The 20867-nt window shown below is 45.9% G+C and overlaps 3 protein-coding genes across 4 annotated transcripts in view; 1 reads left to right on the top strand and 2 right to left on the bottom strand.

Moving 5' to 3' along the window:
• LOC108151128 (venom dipeptidyl peptidase 4) overlaps nucleotides 1–20867 on the bottom strand; it is a 76763-nt gene that overhangs the window by 39077 nt on the left and 16819 nt on the right. The gene's annotated exons all lie outside the window — the stretch shown is intronic.
• LOC108151129 (myosin heavy chain, striated muscle) lies at nucleotides 795–3640 on the top strand. Its single transcript, XM_017279551.2, has 2 exons — nucleotides 795–841; nucleotides 947–3640. The coding sequence occupies exons 1-2, from the start codon at nucleotides 803–805 to the stop codon at nucleotides 2882–2884; spliced, it is 1977 nt and encodes a 658-aa protein (XP_017135040.1). The 5' UTR covers nucleotides 795–802; the 3' UTR covers nucleotides 2885–3640.
• Nucleotides 8113–8738, bottom strand: LOC108151139. The gene has a single exon (XM_017279564.2). It carries the CDS (start codon nucleotides 8653–8655, stop codon nucleotides 8230–8232), a length of 426 nt encoding a protein of 141 aa, XP_017135053.1. The 5' UTR covers nucleotides 8656–8738; the 3' UTR covers nucleotides 8113–8229.

Here is a 20867-nt window from a genome sequence, read left to right as displayed (position 1 = left end):
CTGTGCTGTGCTGCGCTACTCGTCTGTTTCCCAGAGCGCAGCACAAAAGTATATTTCACTTTTATTTCCAACATTTGCTGTGATTTCAGTTTCGTTTTCCCCATTTTTCAGGGGTTTTCCCGCTTTGCAATTTAATTTTTATACTTTTCTTTTTTTCAGCTTACTCGCCATGTTTGCGTAGCTGAAATTGTTTTCCATTTGAGGTTGTCCGCCTCGCCTCGCTCCGCCCCCGCCCTCGGGGAGTCGAAAGTCGGGTTGCCAGAAGGAAGCACAAGAGATATAGGGTTGGGGACGGTTTAGAGTTGCAATTTGGGGTTCCCTGTTGGGTATCTGTTTCAAGTGGCACAGGGCCCACAACCTGTGCGATGATAACGAGTAAATGCTGCTCTGGGCATTGGGAATTGCATTGGGTTGGCCGCATAATTCATCCTTCTATTTACTAGGGGTATTCGGTGTTTTGGATAAGCTCCGCGACTGTAGAAAGTAATCGGGGAGGCTCAAGTGTTCTGCGAGTGCTCTCTAAAAATGTTCTACCATACGAACTTTCGTTGTAGGAACTTGTATTTGAAATATCCTTTTAGATTTCCGACTCTAGTATAAGGCGTTATGGGTCTTAATTTTATGTGAATGTGCTCTGCGGAAAGACACTCTCTCTTGCTAGTGCTGGAACTGTTCAGCCTACCCTTTCTTTTAATGAACGCACCATGCAAATCGATTGGTGGTCTCTACTCCAAGAGAACCCAGACCTTTCTGCTGTAGGTGGGGGCCCGTTAGTACAACTTGGCCGACCGGTGGCACAGCAATGTGGACCGCAACAAACGTGACAAAAATGAAACCAAAGGTGAGTTCAATGAATGGGGCAGATGTCTACGTAGACGGAGGGGGAGAGGGAGAGAGAGAGAGCGAGAGCGAGAGCCTCACTAAAAACTGCCAATGTCATGCACAGATATCGTTGAAGTCGCTGCTGCTTCTCTTATCAGCAATTACGGAGGCGAGCTCTGGCAAGTACCGCAACAACGATGATAGAGGAATAATCTATGACTATGCCAACAGTTCCAGCCTCATGCCGGGAAACATCACAAGTGCGGTGGACAAGGAGTGCCATGACTTCAACCAGATAGCGAGATGGATCAACCTCCAGGTGGTGCTGAACGGGAAGGTAACGCGGTTCAATCAGCGTCTGGGCAAACTGCTTGTCGGCCTCAACAACACGGCCCCGGTGGAGCACTGCTGCTTCTACGAGAAGACCACGATGAAGAAGATCGTGGACTATTTAAACAGCGTGGCCAAAGACCAAGCTAGTTCGACGGAGGTGAAGTTGAGCCCCCTCAAGCTGGTCGGGGAGTTGGGCCAGGACCTGGACAACATTCTGGCCCAGATGGGAAAGCTCATTAAGCGGGACATAAAGAGCTGTTGTGACCAGCTGGCTGAGGGCCTCAAGAAACAGAAAGCGGATCTGGGGAAAAACTTGGAGGAGCTTCGGAGGAGGCGGGACAAAGCTAATGGAGAGCAAGGCAAGGCGGCGGAGGAGCTGAGGAAAAAGCAAGCAGACCAGGAGGAGCAACTGGCGGATTTACGGGAGCAGATGGAAAAGATTGAGGAGAAATTAAGAAAGAGCGGAGAAGGTGTCAGCACCAAATGTTGCGCGGAGCTCGGTGAGAAGCTCCAGGATCTAGAGGGCCAAGCGAAGAAGGACAAGACTGAAGCTATCGACAAGGCCAAGAAGATTGACAAAAAGCTAGAGGATCTTACAGAAGGACAAAAGGATCAGGACGACAGACTGAAGGACATCCAGAAGAAAATGGACGATAGACTGAAGGATATAGCGAGCGCCATTGACATGTGCAAAGAGAACTGCGGCAATGGATCGACCGGAGGATCAAACGCAAGCACTTCCGATTTAGAAACGAGAGTTGAAGCCCTAAGGAAATTAGTCGAGGATCTTTCCAAAAGGATTGCTGATCTGAGTCCTTCGGAAGGGTCTTCCGGCATTAAAGAGAAAATCAAATCTTGTCAAGAGATTGGAAAACTGCTAGCCACCATAGAAACTATGCTTCAGCAGGCTATTAAAGGACAGAATCCAGCGGGAGAATCAGCCGATAGCAGTAAAAATGGGCTAAAAAAGGGAAACAATCTCGAAAAGCAGGTGAAAGACCTGCAGATACAAGTAGACAGGTCCAGGCACTGCTGTAAGTTCCTCGATGGTATCGGGAATGATGCGGATAACCTAAGCAGTAATGTCGAAAAAACAAATAAAACGTATACCGATCACATTAGCGATTTGGAAAAGCAAACGGGGGACCTCAAAAAATGGGTGGATGAAGCTCTGGAAAAGATAAAGGCGCTTGGATCCCAAAAAGACTCTGACAATGGCAGTGGCAATGATGACCTGCTGACGGATCTGGACAGACTCCAACAGAATCTGGACAACTCCACGAAAGATATCGAAAATCTTCAGACTCAGCTGGATAATATGATGGCTCACATTGCGGTGCTAACGAAAACCATCAAGGATAGGTTCGCCATGACAGAAGATCTCAACAGCCGGCTGCTTCGCTTGGAGGAAGCTGTCGAAGACCTGAGGAAGGATATTGATAAGACGCTGAAGGTAGTCCAGCGCATTAAGGATCTGGAGAAACTCCTCGATGATGCGTTGGACAGGCAACAAAAACTGGAGATCCAGGTGAAGAGGTGCCTTACCAAGTGCAAGGCCATGGACTCGATAGATGATCTCATTGATCGCATTGAGGATCTGGAGAGGGAGATCAAGCCCAAAACAACAACCACAGAGAATCAGCCACGGGATACGACGCGAGCCACAACGAGGGTAGAGGCCTGGGTGGGCGGGATCGACGTGGTGACCCCATTCGTTCAGCCAAATTAAATGTTCGTATTAAACTTTGACAGCTAATCCGGCGGTGTTTTTATATTTTTAGAAATCGAAACTGAAGCTTACTTTGAGTATTTAGCTACTTTGACTTGGTGCTCAGATTTTTCAATCAAAAATGTTCATTTAAAATGTTCAAATCAAAAGCACTGCGATGTGAGGAGACGGGTCTCGATTCTGGCCTGCAGGAGTGCCAGAAGTTGAAGGATGACCTCGGAGACTGCCTGAATATCGTTGAGCGCCTAAGCCGCAAAAATAGTGATCCAGTCGAGGATCGCCTTTCCGTGGACTGCCTGGGCTCAGTCTCTGCTCTAGAGACACGTAGCTGCTCTGACTTGAGTAGCAGTTCCTTGTTGCTGCCGGACTCGGAGGGGAACGAGAAGAGCATTCCAGCGGAAGCCAGGAGCGACCAGAAGCTGCGCAGCTCCTACGTCGACATACGCACCAAATGCATTAAGGTCAAGCGCGAGCTGGAAGCCACAGTGTCGCTCGCCAAACACATAAGCGGATTGGCCCATCGTCAACGGAATAGGGACTATAGCATTCCAGAGGAGAAACCGCCGACTACCTGGAGAACCTAAAGAACCTAAAAAATCTTCGGAACAATGGTGCTCTAGAGGAAGGCTACACTTGTTTTTATTCAATTTCATCAAAGTTTTGGCTGCCGGTGATCGGGACGCACAAATTGCAAATTTTCTCGACATTTGGCAGCTTTTATTAAAAATTACTGTCACCATAAGACGAGACAGAGAAGATGAGCAACTTTCAAAACTAATTTGGCTTGACATGAAAATAAGGCAAAGTTTTTCACTGTTTCCATACCCGGTAGTCTTAGAGCACAGGGGTATATATGTTATTCGCGAAATGTGTGCAACGGACCACTGTTTCCTTCCCATTCCGATGATCCAAGCTGTTTCCAACATTGTTCCATTCTCTGTCGTGGATTCCAGGCGGGTAAATGATGTTCCCATTGGCAGTGATCGCACGCGTTGGCGATGCGTTCCTTACTAACGGGTATTTGGCAGACGGAATGTCGACTACATGTCCTTTGATGGGCCCAACGACGGGCGGACGATGATACTCGTAGAACAGGAACAAGTCAGATGCATGTTTATGTGCACGACAATGGGTAAATACAAATACTCGGGACAGGCGAAAGAATATGGGAAAATATGAGAAATTGCCAGCGCAAAACTTGAGATAATGTAATGCAAAAGTGGCCCTGGACCAGGACCAGGACCAGGACCAGGGCCAGGACCAGGACCAGACACAGACGCAAGTTTTTCCCAACGCTTTTCCAACTTTGCGTTTTCCCTCTGCCTTGCCGAGGGTATTTGTGCGGGCCCAAGTTGAACATTATTTTTTGTGTTGCCTGCAAGCTGGCCTCGAAAGGGGAATCCCCGCACTTCGTTAGAGGAACAAGTAGCCGGGAGCTGGCCAGCTGGACGGCTGGACGGCGGGACAGGGAAGGGACATAAAACAGTGAAGTTTTGCATATTTAAAGTAATATCAAGGGGAAAACGAAACTTTTCTTTTTCATTATTATTCTTGTTTTCTGTTATTTTTTGCGTTATTACCCCAAGGGGTAGAAATGCGGGCAGGCAGTGAGCTCTGTGCCATTGAATAAGGACAGACAAGCAGGGGTCCTCAATTGGGTTCAAAAGGTGTTCATTGAGTGAGTGCTGCGGTCATTCATTATGATGGGGTCCAGAGTACCCAGAGGACAGAGTGGAGAGGACTTTCAGATGGGGTGGAGGGCGGCCAGAAGCCAGAAGCCATAAGCCAGAAGAGCAGGTAGCTTGAGTATTGAATGAAAATAAAGTTTAGTTTTCTTTAAGCTTGTTCGAGCTGAACAGAGCTCATTCTCCTCAATCGGATCGTCATTCTGATGCATTTTCTGCACTCATTGTAAGTCCATAAAATGGCAAACTTCATGGCACTTTCTTTCCCCCATAAATGATAGGAGGACCTGCTCGAGTTTCCGTTTTTACTTAGATGCATGCTACCCGTAGTTGTTCGCTTCTCCTGGTGCCCCAATGTGGCTGCCACGGCTAACATTGCCATTAAAATCCGCTTTATGGGGCCTACGTCTCTGCTCGGCCATCGATTGATAGGAGAACGAAAATTTATTAGCTCTTTAATGGCCTACACAGGTCGGACCAAGTCGGACCAGGCCGGGGCCACAGAACAAAACCAACTTGAAATAATGAAAAGTGCTGGCTCTGACTCTGCCGTTCCCGAAAGCAAACCGAAAGTGGTGTAAGAGGTGCAGCCACACCTCTTAGTTGTTGAGACCTATTCACAGACAACAACAGTTTCCTTTCGACCAGATGTGTTTTGGTCTGGGTCTGGGTCTGGGTCTGGCCAAGCTTGAGTCAAAACAAAAGCCAAAAATCAAAGTCAAAACATCACCAAATCGTTGTTCACGTCTCCCCACAGCACGGGAGTCTGTGGGTATCTGTGAGCCTGTATCCTGTATGCTTTCAACCTCATGCTCTGGCTAAGTGTATCCGGAATTGGTTCAATACCGACGGAAACCGCAGCAAACTTCTCCGTGGGTTCGGCCCCTTTGTGTGCGTTGCTGAGGCCATTTGTGAGAGATTTCGCAAACAAGTTTGTTTAATTAAGATTTCCTGCGGGTCAGTTGATTGACTTTAAGTGCCGAAAACTAACCGAATTAATGAGGGAAGCCCCAGGAAACGCCACAGGATAAGAAGAGATGAGTAGATGAGGGTGTCTGGCAAAATCCACACCCAAGAAACCCTTCAGTGGGAATGCTTTCAATGCTTAGAGATTTTGGGATGTGCCCTGATCAATCGCTCTAAGTTTCTAGATATACATAGGTAATATAGGTAATTACTTTAATATTTTATCAGTATGTTAAAATTGGTTAATAGAACCTGTTTGGATCAGCACTATATTTGTGTGTTTATGAAGCTCAACTACTCATTCAACCGTGCAGCTGAGTCGGGCCCAAAAGAGATTCCAAGCTAACTAAATTAATGGCACAGTCGGGGGGTAAATACCGAAAATAGAGACCCAGAAAAAACCGAATAAGTTCCTTGGAAAGACCACACAGCACAGCTCATAAATATGTAGGAATCCCCAAAGGGGCAGAGGCAAACACGCTAAGCACTTCCGTATGAATAAATATTTAATCAATCAATTTCTACAATTTTCCTTTTTCGAGGCTCGTCAAATGCATAAACTGAACGGATACATTTTCATCTACCCATGATGATGATGGTGATAGGAATGATGAGGTTGATGAGATTGAGATTGAGAATGGGGATGGGAATGGGAATGCGAATGAGCAAAGGAATGGGCAGGAGGTTGGGAGGATGGGATGCCCTTGTCGCTGTCGTTGAGGCATAAAACAAGTCAGACACATAAAAGAAGATTTGATTGAAATGCTAATTTCCACAGATTACAACCAAGAGTTTTTCACTCAGGAAAAGAATTCGAGTCCTTGGTAGATGGACAGCTCCATTTGGACTTAGTCATCATCATTCAGGAGGAGCTTCAAAGCCATGGCATGACAGGACACTTCTCAGTCGAAGCCCATCAACCGCAGCCCTGTTTAGCTTCAGTTTCAGTTTCATTTTCAATGCGATTGATTTTCCACGAATGCTCATTTCCCACTCACTTTCTCAGCAGCGATTATCGAATCGTTATTAGTTTGTCCGCTGCCTGTGACAGGTAACATTGAACTTGGGGATTGAATGCGACTGGCTTTGGCTCTGTCTCTTTTAGTCAATGTGGGCTACATATTCCAAGTGCTGTTCACCTGTGCGTGAGTTCATGATGAACAGTCTGAACGAATCTTCTAGGGTTAGCCCTTGGTTTTGGGGTTGTCGGGACAGTTGCTTGGGACAGAACTTAAACGCGATCCACTTGGTCCATCATCAGTAACACCCAGGCTAGATGTCGCCTGAATGAACGAGGCGTTAGATGAAAGCATTTGAATCTTTACACATAGTTCATTGGTTCCTGCGATTAAACAATACCACGAGCCGTTAAATGATTCTCTCACCTCTCATCTGGCAGACCAGATATGGAAAACAGTGATTGATTGTAACCAATAATTATCTTCAATCATTCCGTTTGCCTTCTTTCGTTCAGTCACTGAATGATTTCTGGAGTCTTGCTCTGCCTTGTTTTTGTAGGCAGTCTTTTGGGTTCCTCTCCCCCAAAAGTCAGCATAAAGTCTTACAATTTATCTTCGCCTCGGAGCACAGTGCAGCACTTTCCTTGCAGTGCTCTGAGCATCTGAGCATCTTGCCCACTCCCAGAACCACTCTCACTGACTCATCCGAGCGAGTTGGCCTCCGCCAAGTCGGTTATCACACGCACACAACATTGAGGAAGAGTTAACTTAAGCGTGAAGCTGAAGTTGTTGCAAAATGAACGACTGTGAAGGAGTACAGGACTCCGAGACTACGACTACGACCCATACCCATAACAGTTGCATTCCCCGACTATGACAAAATGTCAGAGAACGAGGAGCAGCAGCAGTGGCAGTCGCCGGTGGGGGGAGCAGCTGCAACGTGCCACAGTTGCAGCAGTTGAAGTGATAAACGCGCTGCGCAATTGTTGCCTTTTGTTGCTGTTGCCGTCGAGATTTGCCATCTGACAAAATGCTTTTGACATTTTCGCAAGTTAACAATAAAAATATTTCATATAATTTAACGCTGCTGTGTCAACAATTTATGGCGAATTATCTTCAGCTTTGGCCTTGGCTTTGGCCCGGACTCGGGCTCGGGCTCGGGTTCGGGTTCGGGTTCGACCCTGTCACAGCTTCTGCCAATAGCCGGGCCAGAAGCTGAGAAACTTGGAGAATGCTCTCTCTCTCTCATATTTATTGCTTTTAGCATATTTGTCGGGGCCCCAGGCAATCTGTCTTTGTGTGGGCCAAAATGCAAATTCTCAGTCTCAAATTTTCCGACTCTGGTTTTCATTTGAGGTTCGGCAAAGTTTTTGGGAAAACAAAAAGCCCTTGACAAAGTGCAGCTGCTCGGAAGTGCTTCGGGTACAATTTTTGAAGGGCGGTCAATGAAAACTTTATTTGTTGCCGAAAGAACAAAGCCAGAACTTGAGCAGAGCAGGAAGGTCTCGCTGGGGAGTTGTGTGCGGAAAGAAAGTCTCAAATAAATTTTGAATGTCAGGGAAAGGGGCCCAGATTATTGTGGAAGGGTTCACATTCATATGAATGATATTCTGTTTTGGGCGCAGCTTTAGTTTGAGAATTACCACTTTAATGGCAATAAAGAAGGGAAAACCATTTATTTTGTGTGTAGTATTATGATAGGTATTGTTATTTAGTCAATCCTTAAATCACATCCCTAGATGTCTTCCCCCTCTTCTGTAAGGATCTCCTCGGTTATTTGAAGGGTTAAAGGACCTTCAGTTATCTTCTCCAGGGCAGCATTATCGAAATCGGTGTTCTGGAATTCACCGTCACCACCCGCTTCCTTGGCCTCGTCCTCATCCCCCAACTTGCCGGGGAGCTTGGCCTTCAGGTCCCGGTGTAGCTGATTAATCATGGTACAGCTCAAACTCACGCGACTCATGACCCGCGCCATTCGCTCTTGAATTCCAGTCATAATCTGATTGAACTCACTGGCCTGTTCAGTACGCTTTCGAGTACCTGGAGCTCCCAAGGCCAAGTCGACATCACTGCTGCTGTTGTCACTGTCGGAGCCCTCCTCGAATTGCATGTCTTCGAAAAGGACCTTGCTCAGAGATTTCTCTGATGGTTTATCGGACATTTTAGAAAAAAATAAATATATATTCAGGATTTGAGAATTATCAATGGGAATAGTAATTGGAATTGGAACGAAAGGGGGAAATGTCACAGAGAGCTATCCATCCAGTCGTCGCCTCCTTGAAGCGAAATCAAGTGTAAAATGTGTCCAGCTGAGATATGAAAGCTGAAATCAATTAAAGCCATTTAAGAGAAAAACGACCAAAGGATATGGATGTCGACTGCCGTCGTTGCCGTCTTTGTCGTTGTCGTCGTTGCCAGGGCGCCAGGCAAATAAATCTCGGAAACGACTTGGCGAAGGGTGGGGTCTGTTGGGGATAAAAGTTGCGCCACAGTTGAATGGAGGGAACGAAATCAAAGTCTATAACTTAACGACTGCAATGAGAGTGATGCTGATGACGATGTCCTCGAGGTTCACACACACACACAGCTCGAACCCCACTGAAACCCAAACGAAAAACGAAAAACGAAAAACCAAAAAGCGTAAAAAAGAAGACAAAGCCCAAAAGACGGAAATGCAGCATTCATTCTCTCGCCTCGCTGGGGGGACTGGCACTGCCGCTTCCTCCTTCGGTGCCATTACTCTTTCAGTCTGCTTTCGCCTTCATGTGCTAAATATTGGCCCGCCATTTCTTCATACTCGTTCTGGGCTGGCCTTTGTCGCCGCTCGCTCCGATCTTCTCCCCCAGCGCAATAAACCAATAAATCTGCTTAAGTATTTTGCAATGGTTTTCCACAGACCATAGTCCTCTTATAATAAATTCCTTTACGCATAAAAACACTTACAAATGAGCCTTTCTTCAGGGAAATAAATGCCATGTCTCTATGTACACATATATCTATCCCATGAATGGGCTTAAAGGCATGTTTATGGCTGTCGCCAGGTATGAACATATCCCCCTTGATATGGGACTCAGGTACTCTGTGACTCTATCAACTATCAATGTCAGATGAACAGAAATCGAGCTAGAAAATGTCCATCGTAGGCTTCATGGAAACTAGATTCTTTTATTCTTTTCCGAGCTTGTGCACTGATATTACCAGTTCATGCTGCTCTTTAATTCGCCATTAAATTCCCATTCAGACCACGGACAAGCTGTTGGCTAATCTGTTGCCCAAATCACATTGCAACATGTGGCTTCCACGCAGACACATAACTAATTGATGATCTAATTGAATGCTGTCCAACCATTTCTCATTCGTTTTGTCCCTGCAACATCTGTCAGATCCATCACAATAAATAACCATATAGTTATAAGGAGTGTTTCCTACATTAAAATCCCATCATGCTTGAGATTAATGTGAAAAGGTCACGCCCAGCCCAGCCCAGCCCAGCCCCTTCTCAACGAAGGAAAAGCCATTCACTTTAGCTAGACTTTGACATTTGCCTTCACCGTTGCCGTTGCCGTTGCCATTGCCGTCGCCTTCGCCTTCGCCCTCGTCTTTTCTTTTGTTTTTGTTGGCGCTCTTTCACTTTTTGTCTTCTGGGCGAGACACGTGACAATGTCGGAGCAAACATACTCGTAAATGCCGTGTGTCAACATCCAGGTCGCTGAGAAGTAAAGTGAAAATGTCTTTTTATCAACTTTCGGTGGCCTTTGCTGGCTTTTGTTGTAGTTTTTACATTTGTCTTAATTAGGGGTTGGGGGGGAAATAGAAGCCACTTGAGGAAGTATGCCGAAAGAGAAGAGCCATCAGCTGCCGCTGGCACTTCTGCACTGACTGGTCTGACTTTTCTATCCTATGGCCCCTGCCCTGCCCTGCCCTGCCCCCTGCCCCCTGCTCTGGCGTGGGCGTGGGCGTGGGCCAACACGTGTGCGACTTAATGGCAACACTTTTGTATCCTTACGGCTCTCGTATGCCGCTCATGTCTGTCTGTAATTTATATGGCTGCTTGAGTGCCAGCTCCCACCCGGTCCACTCGGCCCACTCTCCCGGTCGTTTCCGCTAGCTCCTTCTAGCAAAATTTGTTATTACGTTGAATTAAACTTGAAAAATGTGTTAATGGGGTCGTTCTGCGCTGCCCTAAACCAACTGCGACTCCGACCAAGCAACTTAATTAAATTCCACAATGATTTTGTTATTTCGCCATGTAGCAACAAGGCACGGCAGCTTCTCCAGCTGCAGATGTAGCTACAATTACAGGAGACGGCAAAACATAGCGCACCACATGGCGTACATGGCGTATGTGTGATATTTGCAAGCCGCCTTCGCCCCCTGCACGTTCTTCCTTCTTGTGGCTTTGTGCCTGCCTTCTGCCTCCTTCTTTTCTCTGTTTTTCCCTCTAATTTGTTGGTACTAATGAGCTGTGAAAAGTATTCTCTACGAAAATTGGTAAATTGCGGATGTCGAAGAAACTGCGGGAGAAAATTGCGATGCCCTGCGTATGCAGCTTGTGTATAACGGGATGACGAAACAAAATCTCTATAAAAAGAGAACTCTATACACATACACACAAGACATACATTCCTATATCCTGTATGAATGGGTACTTACGGAGTGAAATTATGTATTTTTCTTACAAATATTTTCTGCCTCTTTAAAAAACGTGCAGACTCGACCAATCCTTACATTACTGCCTATTGAGCAGAGAATGGCTGTAAATATATTTAATAAATTATCGCCAGATTATTTTCAATTAGCTCTCTTCTCACTTGTCTCTCTTCTTCTCACAGATTTACCCCAAATTTAAAATGCCTTGAGCCAAAATATTGCACGTTGTATTTATTATTCCTGTTCTCCGAAATTTATTCAGATTTTTCCTCTTAACTGTGGCGACATGGAAATGGTTTTACAGGTCATTAAAAAAAAACCTCAGGATTTATGTGGAATGGAGCAACGGACCAAAAAAAGAAACAAAAAGTTAAAAAGAGAAAAGTTTCCAGTGACCAAAACGCCAGGACAGGACAGGACAGGAAAGATTCGGTTTCAGTTTGGTGACTTGTTGCCAAACGGGCTTTAAGCTGTAATCCGAGTTAACAATAATCTGAAGGCAATTAGCAAAGAAGGGAGGGCCGAAAGTGTGGCCGAGTTAAAATGGAAATTTAAAGGAAAAACCATGGGCCGACCACCGACGACCGACCACCGACCGCCGACTGTTCCACGATGTGCCTTGGCTTTGCATTCCAATCAGCCGCTTCTGACACACTAGAGGTTTCCACCTGGCTAACCACTCGTCAGTACTCAGCGGAACTGATTGCCACTGAGGATGTTGCGGCCTTTGCTTATTACATTTTTCAAGTGTGGCCGAGTGCAACAATTATTTATTGAAAAGCAGAAGCACAGCCAAGGACATGCCTCCATTCAAGGATAAATATGCTGCGGCTTAAAGTGCTGCACACAAACTTTATTAAAATTTAAACATTTTTGGCAATTTTTCCGTCCCGGACTGACGGCTCTCCACACATAGCACATCGGAATAGTGAGCACAATTTGCATTTGAAATCTGTATTCTCTATTTGCATTTGAAGTTCTATTTGTATTTGCGTGAATGGACCGGACCGGAGCAGACCAGACCAGACCGGAGCGGACAGGACCGGACCCCCTTCTGACAGATGATAGGAAGGGTGCGGCTCTGCCCGAATGATCATGATGATGCTGGAACGTGCGTTTGTTTAAATGAGCCGACAAAAAAATGTGTTTTTTGTCGTTTCCCTTCTGTTAGTTTTGTGTAGTTTTCTGTTTTTGAGGGGTAGTTTTCCTTTTGTTTGCTCGTTGAAATTTAGCATCAACACATGGAAAATTTGTTGGTGGTTCGTTGATTTGTTTGTTTTCCCTGTTGAATTTCATTGAACGGAAGGAAACCCCAAGAAAACGCCAGGAAAACCCCAAGACCGACGCGTCGGTCGTCTTTGGGAAATGCTGGTGAAATTTCAATACAGTTTAACTTGCCACAAACTTTTCCAGTGCCGTTTGCTTTTCTTTTATACCCGATACTCAAAATGAGTATTGGGGTATATTAGATTTGTGGTAAAAGTGGATGTGTGTAACGTCCAGAAGGAATCGTTTCCGACCCCATAAAGTATATATATTCTTGATCAGCATCAATAGCCGAGTCGATTGAGCCCTGTCTGTCTGTCCGTCCGTCCGTCTGTCCGTCTGTCCGTCCCCTTCAGCGCCTAGTGCTCAAAGACTATAAGAGCTAGAGCAACGTTGTTTTGGATCCAGACTTCTGTGATATGTCACTGCTACAAAAATATTTCAAAACTTCGCCCCGCCCACTTCCGCCCCCACAAAGGACGAAAATCTGTGGCATCCACATTTTTAAGGATACGATAAAAACAAAAACGCAGAATCGTAGAGGATGACTATATGTTCTAGAGTGTAAAATCTCAACCAGATCGTATAATTATTATAGCCAGAATCAAGAAAACAATTTCATTCTTTCTCGCTCTGTCTCTCTCTAACACACAGGTTTCATGGTCGGTTTTGCCAATTGCAAAATATGAGTTCAAGGATCTCAGAACCTATAAGAGCCAGAGCAACCAAATTTGGTATCCACACTCCTGTGATATCGGACCTTGACCGATTTGTGTCCAAATTTCGCCACACCCCCTTCCGCCCCCGCAAAGGACGAAAATCTGGGGCATCCACAAATCTCAGAGACTATTAAGGCTAGAGTAACCAAATTTGGTATTCGCACTTCTGTTAGATATCACTATAAAACGTAGATCTCAGAATTTTGCCCCACCCTTTTCCGCCCCCACAAAGGACGAAAATCTGTTGCATCCACAATATTGCAGATTCGAGAAAACTAAAAACGCAGAATCATAGATAATGACTATATCTATCAGACTGCTGAATCTGGATCAGATCGGATCATTTTTATACCCAAAAGGAACAAATCAATTTGCACTGGCTACGCAGCGCCCGACGTCACGCTCAGACTGATTTTCTGTCTCTCTCGCACGCACTCTTTGTCGTGTCGTTTAATATTAGCGGCGTCTGCCGGAGGAGAGCCATACTGACTAAGTATCGGGTATAACTGTAGAGTTGCGGTGTCCGCAGCAACTCACAACGTTCCCCCTCGTTTTTTTTGGGATTTTGAGAGTAATTAAATCAAAGGATATAATTTGAGACATCAATTTTGAGCTGTCATTACTAATAATAATTGGATGCGCTCGAAAAGGAAATATAAATAATTGTGTAATAATTCACTTTCCTTTTCCACCTCCTGCCCCACTGCCCCACCTGCCACCATGGCTGTGGCATTTAAAGTGAATTGAAAGTTCCACGTTGACAGGAGTGGAGGCCCTGTCTGATGATTTATCATCATAGTTCCGGGCCAAACTTTCATTAGGAAAATAAGAATGAAGAAGCGAAGGTCAAAGGTCCCGTCTCTACGTCCTCCGTTCTCCGTCCTCTGGCCCTGTCCGAACTATTTCGCCAGGCAATGCACGCACTTCCATTTCCATTGGCCGAAAACTTGTGAATTTTCTTATGTTTCTTGTGTGAACTTTTTTGGTTTTTGTTTGGTTTTGTTGGGTTTGAAAAAAGGGAGGTTAGTCGACACTTTATCATGTCTCCGAGGGCGACGGGAGGTTGCGGGAGGCCGGCGTTAGAAGATTGTGGGCTCAGCTTGCCCGGAGCGCACAAATTGAAATCTGCCAGCGTCAGTCAGAGTAAATGAGGCAAGACGCAGCCACAGACCCAGCGGGAAGTAATTGTGGGCCCCAACCTCCCGAGCCACCGCTCTGCCTGACAAAGTCTTTGCCGTAGTAAAATGAAATCTCCATTTTCAACTTTTTCGCTTTTCTTTGCATACTTTTTTGTATTTGTATATGTACTTTCGTATGCCGTTGGCTGAGTATTTAAGTTCTTTCCATACATTCGTCGAAGACGGACGTGTCGCGCATTGAAGTTTCCAAGTAATCGCAAAGTGCATTCTGTGTGCTTATCTCGCACGAGAATCTATTTTAAGACACTGCGTAGCGGTGTCGGTAACACGAGAACAACAAAGAACAGTAAGCGAAGTAAGCTGTCGTACAGCGGGCAAGCTTTTGCCCTCGCCCTGCGCGCAGCCGCAAACGAAGGGCAACAAAAGCTCAACTTTTCTTAGCAGCAAGAATTCTTGATGCTAGGCAATCACAAATTTGTAACAAGCAAATTTCGTGAAGTGCCAAAAAATGGACGTAGACTCACCTGATCATTCCCAGCTTAGTGATAAGCTTTCAGCGACTGATAAGATGAGGAAAATAGCTGGTGCACCTGCAGACTTGCGTGCCAGCTTGGCTAAAGACCTATATAAGGCAATTGGAACGCCTAACTACAATAGTAGCTTGATCGCAACGACTACAAGTACTATTACCACGAGCACACTATCTTTTTCAACAGGGAACTGTCAAGCGAATTACTCAATGGCAAATACCGTAACTGGCAGCATATGTTCTGTACCGAGCACCTCGAGAGCTGAGGCGTCTACTTCAAGCTTAGCCAAAAAAGTATCCCAAGGAAAAGATTGTACCTTTCAGATGCCGATGGTCTCTATTAGTAAAAAGCAAAAAAGAGCTGATAAAGTCTCAAAAACAATTCAAACGAGGGGGAACGTTGTGAGTTGCTGCGGAGACCGCAACTCTACAGTTATACCCGATACTAAGTCAGTATGGCTCTCCTCCGGCAGACGCCGCTAATATTAAACGACACGACAAGGAGTGCGTGCGAGAGAGACAGAAAATCAGTCTGAGCGTGACGTCGGGGGCTGCGTAGCCAGTGCAAATTGATTTGTTCCTTTTGGCTATAAAAATGATCTGATCTGATCCAGATTCAGCAATCTGATATATATGATCATTATCTATGATTCTGCGTGTTTAGTTTTATCGAATGTGCAATATTGTGGATGCAACAGATTTTCGTCCTTTGTGGGGGCGGAAAAGGGTGGGGCAAAATTCTGAGATCTACGTTTTATAGTGAGATCTAACAGAAGTGCGAATACCAAATTTGGTTACTCTAGCCTTAATAGTCTCTGAGATTTGTGGATGCCCCAGATTTTCGTCCTTTGCGGGGGCGGAAGGGGGTGTGGCGAAATTTGGACACGAAACGGTTAAGGTCCGATATCACAGGAGTGTGGATACCAAATTTGGTTGCTCTGGCTCTTATAGGTTCTGAGATCCTTGAACTCATATTTTGCAATTGGCAAAGCCGACCATGAAACCTCTGTGTTAGAGAGAGACAGAGCGAGAAAGAATGAAATTGTTTTCTTGATTCTGGCTATAATATTTATACGATCTGGTTGAGATTTTACACTCTAGAACATATAGTCATCCTCTACGATTCTGCGTTTTTGGTTTTATCGTATCTTTAAAAATGTGGATGCCACAGGTTTTAGTCCTTTGTGGGGGCGGAAGTGGGCGGGGCGAAGTTTTGAAATACTTTTGTAGCAGTGACATATCACAGAAGTCTGGATCCAAAACATCGTTGCTCTAGCTCTTATAGTCTTTGAGCACTAGGCGCTGAAGGGGACGGACGGACGGACGGACGGACAGACGGACAGACAGACAGGGCTCAATCGACTCGGCTATTGATGCTGATCAAGAATATATATACTTTATGGGGTCGGAAACGATTCCTTCTGGACGTTACACTCATCCACTTTTACCACAAATCTAATATACCCCAATACTCATTTTGAGTATCGGGTATAAAAACTACACACCCAGCTATTCCAAAAAATCACCCATTCAGGTTAGGTTAGGTTAAGGCGGTAGCCGGGAGGGGGGGGATAAGAGCCTCCCGCCCCCAAGCTCACTTGGACCTATAAACGGTCCGTTGTGTTGCCGCATGGGCATGTGCCCCTTCGCGTTGCCCGAACCGTGAGAGCATACTACTGCAGGTTAAGGGCAGTCCCATCCGGTGGCTTGGATGTATTTGGACAAGGTCCCTGGTTTGATTACGGACAGGTCCGAAATGTCCGTGAGGAAAGCGGCCCCGAGAATACGAAGACGACGATTTCCAAGGGCTGGGCAGTGGCAGAAGAAGTGGGGGACCGATTCCACCTCCTCCTCGTCGCGACAACTCCTGCAGAAGTCGTTATGAGGGATTGACAGTCTAGAGGCGTGAGTGCCGATCTGCCAGTGTCCCGTAATGGCTCTAGTAACTGCAGAGCACTGTGCTCTGCTGAGTTTATACAGCTCTGCTGAGCGCTTCTTCGATCGATATGGCCATATCAATCTTGAGACTTTACAGGAAACGGTTTGCTGCCATCTCCTATTGGCATTTTTCTCGAACAATTCGTGCGTTAGGAGCCTGCACGTGGCCAAGGGCATCGCTACTTGCTCCCTCTCCGATAGGAGAGGAATCGTAGTACCCTGCCTGGCTAGCTCGTCGGCGGCGTCATTCCCCTCGATGTCCCTGTGGCCGGGGACCCATATAAGGAAGAGATCTAACTGCTCTGCGATCTCGTGCAGAGACCCGCGGCAGTCATTTACAGTCGCTGAGTTCGACGATATTGAGCCTAGAGCTTTGATAGCTGCTTGGCTGTCCGAGAAGACGCACACTAAGTGCGTATCTAGAAGTAGTTTGGAGGCGATCGAAATGGCCTCCTTGATGGCTTCAACCTCCGCTTGGAACACACTACAGTGATCCGGGAGCCTGAAGCAATGACTGATGTTCAGCTCGCTGCAGTAGACTCCGCCTCCCACGCGGCCGTCTAGCTTTGAGCCATCAGTGTAGAAGTGGACCGCATTTGCAGGTCCTGGTTCGCCCATCTCCCAGTCCTCCCTAGATGGGATTGGAAGGGCCCTGCCTCCTGGAAGAGCGTCGAGAGGTGATCACTGCGGATACAGTAATCTGTCCTCTCTGGTAATTGCGGGAGTCTCATCAGGATTCCCGAGTGCCCAACCGCGGATGCTTTCCACAGTCTGGCTTCTCTCATTCTGAGGGCGGAAAGTGTTGCCACCTTCTTTCCCATGAGATCCACAGGGAGGAGGTCCAGCACAGTATCCAGGGCTTCCCCTGGAGTAGTGCGTAGCCCGCCAGTTATGCATAGCTCTGCCATGCGTTGAACTCTGCTGAGTTTATTGAGGCATGTCCTTCTGTCCAAGGCTGGCGACCATACCACCACTCCATAGAGCATGATTGGTCGTATGATGGCGGTGTAGAGCCACCGAACTATATAGGGGGTCATTCCCCATTTTAGTCCGATGGCTTTCCTGCAAGTATAGAGGGCCACTGTGGCCTTCTTTACTCTATCCTCTATGCTCAATTTCCAATCGAGCTTTCTATCGAGGATTAGGCCGAGATACTTGGCGTTGTTGCTGAAGACTAGCGTTTCCCCACATAGTCTTGGGGGAATCAGTACCGGAACTTTGTACTTCCTAGTGAAAAGCACCAGTTCCGTTTTAGACGGGTTGACGCCTAACCCGCATTTGTCTGCCCATTTCGACATTTTCGTGAGAGTACTTGTCATGCATTACCCATTCAAGGGCCGCTACCCCTTCAGTAGCACTTCTAAATAATCGCTATGCAGCGCTATCTGAAGAAGCTGAATCTGTCATGGAACTGGACGAAGAAGAGCAACATGGGCTAGTAGCAAACGAAGCTAGCAATGAGCAGCAGCCAAGCATAGTGCCTAAGCCTCCAGCTATTTGCGTGCCGCAAGTGAATAAAATGGACAAACTCGAAGACGCCCTCAATTCTGTAATTCCAGCTGATGAGTATGACATTCGCACATCCAGATTTGGAGTTTGGCGTATATATGCAAAAAATTCCAAAGCTTTTCGAACAGTTATTGATATGCTGACGAAGCAAAACTGTGAATTCTGGCACCATCAGTTGAGAGAGGATACGCCGTACAGATTGATTATTCGAGACATCCATCCAAATGTACCAAAACACTTAATTGAGCACACGTTCACCGACAAGGGTTTAACAGTCATGAACATCTACTGCCCCAGGAAGCCAAACTGGCGTAATATTGAAATAAATGAAGAGGATGATCATGAAATAAATAACTTAAAAACAAGACAGAGTATGTTCTACGTGAACCTAAAGAAAACACCAAATATTGCAGAGGCACTTAAGATTACTCAAATTGGAAGGCACAGAGTAACAGTAATTAAGGCGAAGCACAGTAAAGAATTGGTGCAGTGCTTTAGATGCCAAGATTTTGGACATACGCGAAACTACTGCCTTAAAAAGCCAGTCTGTGGAAAATGCTCTGGCGACCACTATACTGGATCAAAATCGTGCGAACTAAGTCTTAGTAACAAATCCATTTGTGCAAACTGCGGCGAAGATCACCTATCTAGCTATAAAAGTTGTTCAGTCAGAATTGAACTGAGCAAGAAGCTTAAGCCGACAGCCAGACTACCAGAAGATGGAATGCCTGCCAGTAGCAAAAATAAAAATCACCCAGTCAGATCGCAAGTCATCTCAAATGCCAATGTGAGGAGTGGGTTCTCCTATGCAGACATAACAAGACCGCGTGCAGAGAAAAATATTAACGTGAACACATTACATGACAGCTCCCGGTTGTTTAATGGTGCTGAAGATCAACATTTTAGTAGCAAATTCAAAATATTAGAAAAAGCTATAAACGACCTTAATAGTAGAATGGATCAAATGTTCAAACTAATACAGGATACGATGGAGGCAAACAAAGCCTTCCGCGACCTGGTACAGAAGCTTATTTCAAAAAATGAACAAGCTTCAATTAAAAATCGGATTATGGAATGCACGAGGGCTAGTCAAGAACATTGAAGAACTTAGACTTTTCCTTAATGCTAATAAAATCGATGTAATGTTGATAACAGAGACACATATGCGCCCTGGTCTGAGAGCATTCGTACCAGGATACGACCAATATTACGCTGATCATCCCAGTGGAACATCGAAAAGTGGCTCTGCTCTGTTCATACGATCGTCCATTGCCCATGCTCAGAACGAACCTACGTCCAGGATAAACATACAAGTTGCCAGCGTGAGTGTGCCGACTAATGTTGGATGCATCAAGATCTCCTCAATATACCTGCCACCCAACCAACCTTGGAGTACAACTGATTTTGAGCAACTTCTTCTTAGCCTGGGGAACAGATTCATCGCAGGCGGTGACTTTAACGCAAAGCACCCATGGTGGGGTAACGTCAGATCATGCTGTCGAGGGAAGCGATTGCAAGAGGCCATCGTCAGTAGCACATGCGAAATCCTTGCCACTGGCGAGACAACTTTCTTCTCATACAACACTCGCCTTACACCTTCTGCTCTCGACTTTTTCATTGTCAACGGGATTGCGCAAAATAAGCTGTCAGTCGAAATTAAATATGAACTCTCCTCGGATCACCTGCCAATTGTAGCATCAGTGCATCATTCTCCTCAAATCAAAACTATGAAGCAACAAATTCTCCCTCGAGGCTTTTGCGTTGAAGTATTTCAAGCCGAACTAGATAGTAGAATCAACCTCAACACGCAAATAAAAAGTCCCGATGATATAGAAGGTGCAATCTCGATATTTATGAGAAACGTAATATTGGCTGCATCTTCTGCTGCGCCTGTAAACCAATGTTCACCAAGCCAACGACGACAAGATACTCTTCCCCCAAGTGCCATTGCACTCCTGCGCCTGAAAAGAAGGGTATGAAGTGAGTATACGAGAACGGGTGATACTCGAGTTCATCAAATCTACTTGAGACTATCAAACCGTTTGCAAAAGGTTCTTGCAAAAGTCAAGCAGACGGGCATTGATCAAATTTTAGAAAAAGCTGGCCCCGATGCATCTTTCAACTATACTCTCTGGAAGCTTACAAGCCGATTTAAAAGAGTAGTCATGCCTAAATCGCCAATTAAAAATCCAGCAGGCGGTTGGTGCTACTCCAGTCAGCAAAAGGCTGATATCTTCGCAGACAGTTTAGAGCAAAGATTTAAGCCATTTAATCTTACGTCTGCTGTTAGACGAAGGGCCGTCGAGCTACAATTGGAAATGCCATTTCAAATGTCCTTGCCAGCAAGCCCAGTCACATTTCAAGAGGTGGTGCAGCAAATTCAGAAGCTGAAGGCCAAAAAATCCCCTGGTAAGGACCTGCTGGACAACAGGACTTTAAAACTTCTGCCAAAAAAAGCCCTGCTATTTATAGTGCTGCTCCTCAACAGCATTCTTAGGATAGGACACTTTCCTACCTGCTGGAAGACGGCGCTAATCTCCATGGTACCTAAGCCAGAAAAACAACACCCAGAAGTCGATGGCTACAGACCAATTAGCCTGCACTCAGCGCTAGGGAAGATGGC

Source organism: Drosophila miranda, chromosome XR, assembly GCF_003369915.1.
Source record: "Drosophila miranda strain MSH22 chromosome XR, D.miranda_PacBio2.1, whole genome shotgun sequence".
NCBI lineage: Eukaryota > Metazoa > Arthropoda > Insecta > Diptera > Drosophilidae > Drosophila > Drosophila miranda.
The sequence above is the reverse complement of the archived record's forward strand: the minus strand, read 5'-3'. Positions and strand labels throughout refer to the sequence as shown.